We start from the raw sequence: 4,114 nt of genomic DNA, 5'->3' as shown, positions 1-4,114 counted from the left end.
TGAAAGTTTCATTTTTATCATTACATTATGGAAAATAATGACCTTTATCACAATATGCTCATTCTTTGAGAAGGACCTGTAGTAGAGTGCTGCATGAATGGCAGTATCTTGATAAGATAGAAAGGTGCTGTATAGTCAGTTTACCATTTATTTCCTCTACTTGATAAATGAAAGCAACGGTGACTGACTAAAACACTTATATATATTTTTATTTTATTGTTTCCTAAAGCCAGAGGGTTGGAATTTTGAAAACTGATTTGGTTTTGTGACAATGCAATTCAATTCAGTTCAACCTTTATTTATACAGGTTAGTGTCACTGAGCCTCGAGGACTCATTTACAAGAGAGACCTGTTGACAAGATTTATTTTATTGCAAAGTTAAACAATTGAGGGGGCATCCTACAAAAGTGGTGATGCCATCATTTTTACCAGGGGTTGTATAGTTGGTAGTAAAGTTTGGCTGTTCCTCGTCCAGTTTAAGCACAGCTGTTTCTGTTTCACTTAATGAGTGTTTCAACCTACACATGAAAATGATGATCATTAGCACCTGTTTGATGCAATTGGTTTACTCATTCACGGGAATTCAATCCTACAAAATGATTGACTTTGTGCAAGTGGATGCATAAGAATCGATGTTGTTTGAAAGCAAACGGTCACTCGATTGATTTTCTTCTTTTTTTTTGGTTCACTCCTACAAAAACTATTGTAATTAACAAAATATTTTCCAAAAATGCTTACCTGTTTGGCCTAAATGTTTTGGGGATATGTTTTTTTAATATTGTGAGCAAAAAAAGACATCTTTTAAACGTATTAGAATTTAGGGATTCATCCCACATGTGATAACCCCAAGAAGGAGTTAAAAAAAGTTTTTGCACAAGCAAACCAATGTCCTTGAGGAATGAATTACAGAGTCACAGCATCTTCAGGCTCTATTCTGTGTCTCCGCACACCTAATTAATTCAGATCAACTTTTAAAACCAACTTTGACAAGGCCAGTACATTTATTAATACTAATAACCTTTTCAAAAACAAAATATCCTTCAGTGGAGAGTCTTTGAGATTCAACAGGATAAGAAATTCAGTCTGTGTGGAGACTTGAAGTGGAGACAATGTTTCTGTTTGAACAAGTAAAGGACGCAGAGGACGTTTTGAGACAAGGTAAAAAAATAAGAGAGAGTACACCCTTGCTTGGTCATCATTTTTTTCCAAACTCTCTATTTTGTTTTGTTCCAGTTCATCAGCAACAACTCAGACCAAGACCAGGTCAGAGCAAGAAAAAGGGAAACACAGTTTAAGCCACGTTGCACTGCAGCCTGACATTACATTGAGTTGTACACTGGTGGTACTTTTAGGTTGTGTTTACATGACACCTTTTTGGAGTGAAACTGCAGCTTTTATGCTGCGGTTCGGCCGTTCAGTTACACGACAGCAGCCGTCGTTCTCTCTGAAACCGAAAGTTTCTGAATTCAGATCTCAGAGTAGAGATTTTCAGGGGAACCCCCCGCGGAGATATGAAATGCTCCACAAGTGTGAAGTTGCACATGTACACTACAGGCGTCTGCAGTCCAAAGTTTTTCTGCACTAACAACAGTTATAATAAATGACAAAGAGCAGAATGTTTTTGTGCTGCTCACCATTTTTCAGGATGTAGGAGCAAAACCAATAAAATCCAGGGTCCAAAGAGACGTTAGTGGGTTCACCAGTTTGAACGTAACTGATCATGCAGACGCTGCATGCCCGATGAATGCAGCTGAGCCTGGCATCAGGGTTGCCAGATAAATTTAAAAGGTCTGAGTTACACCCTCCTTTTCTGAGCACATGTTCTCCAAACACAATACACAGTTCATCTTACAACATGCTGACTCAGCACATATGACAGTTTAGGTCAAAATACTTTCATTTTAAAGCGACAGCACTAGTTCATAATTTCTTATCTGGCAACATACTACAGTGTTCTCATGCAAACCCACTTGTTTGTGTTTAAACATTGAAAAAACACTAACTTTTCCAGAGGTTGTTCTCGTGTAAACAGGGTCTCAAACTTTTCTAAAACCATTAATTACACACAGAAAGGTAAATGAACTTAGATCCTTTTGTAGTCAGTGACCCTGCTTTGCCACCCCACTTTCAACATTTTAGGAAACATTACTTGCAATTTTCCAAGACACAGCATCATAAACAAGGTCGAGCTGTTGTTATAAATTAATTATAGAGCTCATAGACTGACAGCTATATTAACTGATTCCACGGTGGCAGTGCATAAAACCATTTCAAGGAGCTTTATGAGCCTGAATGCAAACAGATGTTCTACTGATTAAACCTGCAAAAGAAAGGAAGCCTGAAGGTCAGACACAAATGAAACTTGGATGCTTTAAAACAACCAAGTGAAACTCAGACAACAACAAAAAGGATGTGACCAAGTGCAGGGGCACATGAGGGACCTATTTAAGAACAAAGTAATGTTCCACAAGCTAAATTCAATGAGTTTTATTGACCTTGACTAAATTTGTTCAAGCAAGAGCACCCATTCGGACGTACAGAGTGATATTAGGGCAACAGTCCAAACACTGCACCGGTGCCCGGGTCACACAAGGACAGAGAAACACTGACACTTGTGCTTTGTTCTTCGTGTTGTTTGTGCAGAGATTGATTGTGAACTCTAATGGGTATGTCTGTGCATAACAATAGCTGTGTAAATAGAGCAACGTGAAGTGTATGCAGTGGTGGCGCCCTCCCCCTTCTGTCCTGCGCCATGTACCTGGTGTCAACAGGATGACGGAGGTGACGATCAGCGAGCAGATGACCAGAATGACAAGGAGGGCGATCGCTATTCCCTTCCAGTTCCTCTGCGGAGGGTTACTGCCCACCAGCTCCTGCCGAGATGACAGAGAAGAGGAAAAAAACGGTCAGTGGAAATATGATCAGTAGGGAGAATCAGCATATACACAGAACAAATGAGGGCAAAGTTAATGAGGAAAAAATAATAAGAGAAGTGCAAAATACAAATCAGAAATCTGGATAAGTGGGGGCAAGTATGGAAAGCTCCTAGGAAGAAAAGATGAGGGTGTCAGTCAAGGACAAACATGAGTCAGAGTCGCAGCGTTTCAAGGAGATGCGATAGTGGCAGCAAGAGCAGCAGCAAGCAGAGGAGGGTGAGACTTCTTAATGAGCCAAGGATCAGCAGCCATCATGCACAAACCAACGTGACAGATAAAAATGGAGCATATGACACGGTAGTGAATTGCACGCTTAACGACGATGCTGAGATCAGCTCTGGAGCTGGCAGAACGGTTTGGGGGTAATGAGCAACCTTGAAGCATATATGTCGATTTTATTCTACTTTTTCCCGTCTAACCTACAAATCCACAGATAAATGAACATATTTAGGCATCACTATAAGTATAAAATGTAGGTACAGTTTGAAGAATGCAAATTCAGCATTTCTGTTGCAAAATAGTGTAAAACAGATTTGACATTTGGCCATGTGCAGCAGGTGGTTCAAGGAATGATTAAACGAGTTAAAGGTTTGTACTAAATACTACAGGACCAACTCCAGACCAGTCAGCAGCTCTGAATATTCTCCAAACATCCAGTCAGGAGCAGCTGGATTCCACCTTTATCTTAGTTACTGAAAGTTTTGAATCATATCCTTTCCTAGAATAAATTGTGGCAATCATACCATTGTAAAAGTTACAAAGAAGAAAATAAAATTAATTTTTCAATAAGACTTTAACAAAAAAACATCCTGCAGAAATTCTACCATCATGGGTATATGACTCACTGAATATCAGAACTTAGTTAAAAAAAATAACTTTCACATATCATCAGAACAAACCAAACAAACAGGTTTTGATGATGATAAACTGAAACAAACCTCAACCTATTATTTACACTGAAGAAGCGGACTTGAGGAGAGATGAAATGAAATCCAGCTGTGTTCTATTCAAGCACTTATTATGCGAACACTTACATTTTTGTCCAAACAAGTGTAAAAGCAGAAACAACTGGAATTCATTTGTAACTGAAGACGTTTCGTTTCACATCCGAGGAGCTTTCTCAATTAAAAGAGCAAAGTGTGGGGTTAAAGTTATAAAGCTGAGCTAAGCTAGATACT

At 39.0% G+C, this 4,114-nt stretch overlaps 1 protein-coding gene across 1 annotated transcript in view; it reads right to left on the bottom strand.

Annotated features, from left to right (window-relative positions):
* The window catches only part of dpp6a (dipeptidyl-peptidase 6a), a 273,957-nt gene that overhangs the window by 109,913 nt on the left and 159,930 nt on the right, over positions 1–4,114 (bottom strand). The window contains exon 2 of the mRNA XM_037694173.1: positions 2,759–2,873. Coding sequence (XP_037550101.1) covers positions 2,759–2,873 — 115 coding nt within the window. The remainder of the gene's footprint in view (positions 1–2,758; positions 2,874–4,114) is intronic.

The sequence above is a fragment of the Nematolebias whitei genome, chromosome 20, assembly GCF_014905685.2.
Source record: "Nematolebias whitei isolate Nwh7 chromosome 20, NemWhi1, whole genome shotgun sequence".
In the NCBI taxonomy this organism is placed as follows: Eukaryota; Metazoa; Chordata; class Actinopteri; order Cyprinodontiformes; family Rivulidae; genus Nematolebias; species Nematolebias whitei.
The sequence above is the reverse complement of the archived record's forward strand: the minus strand, read 5'-3'. Positions and strand labels throughout refer to the sequence as shown.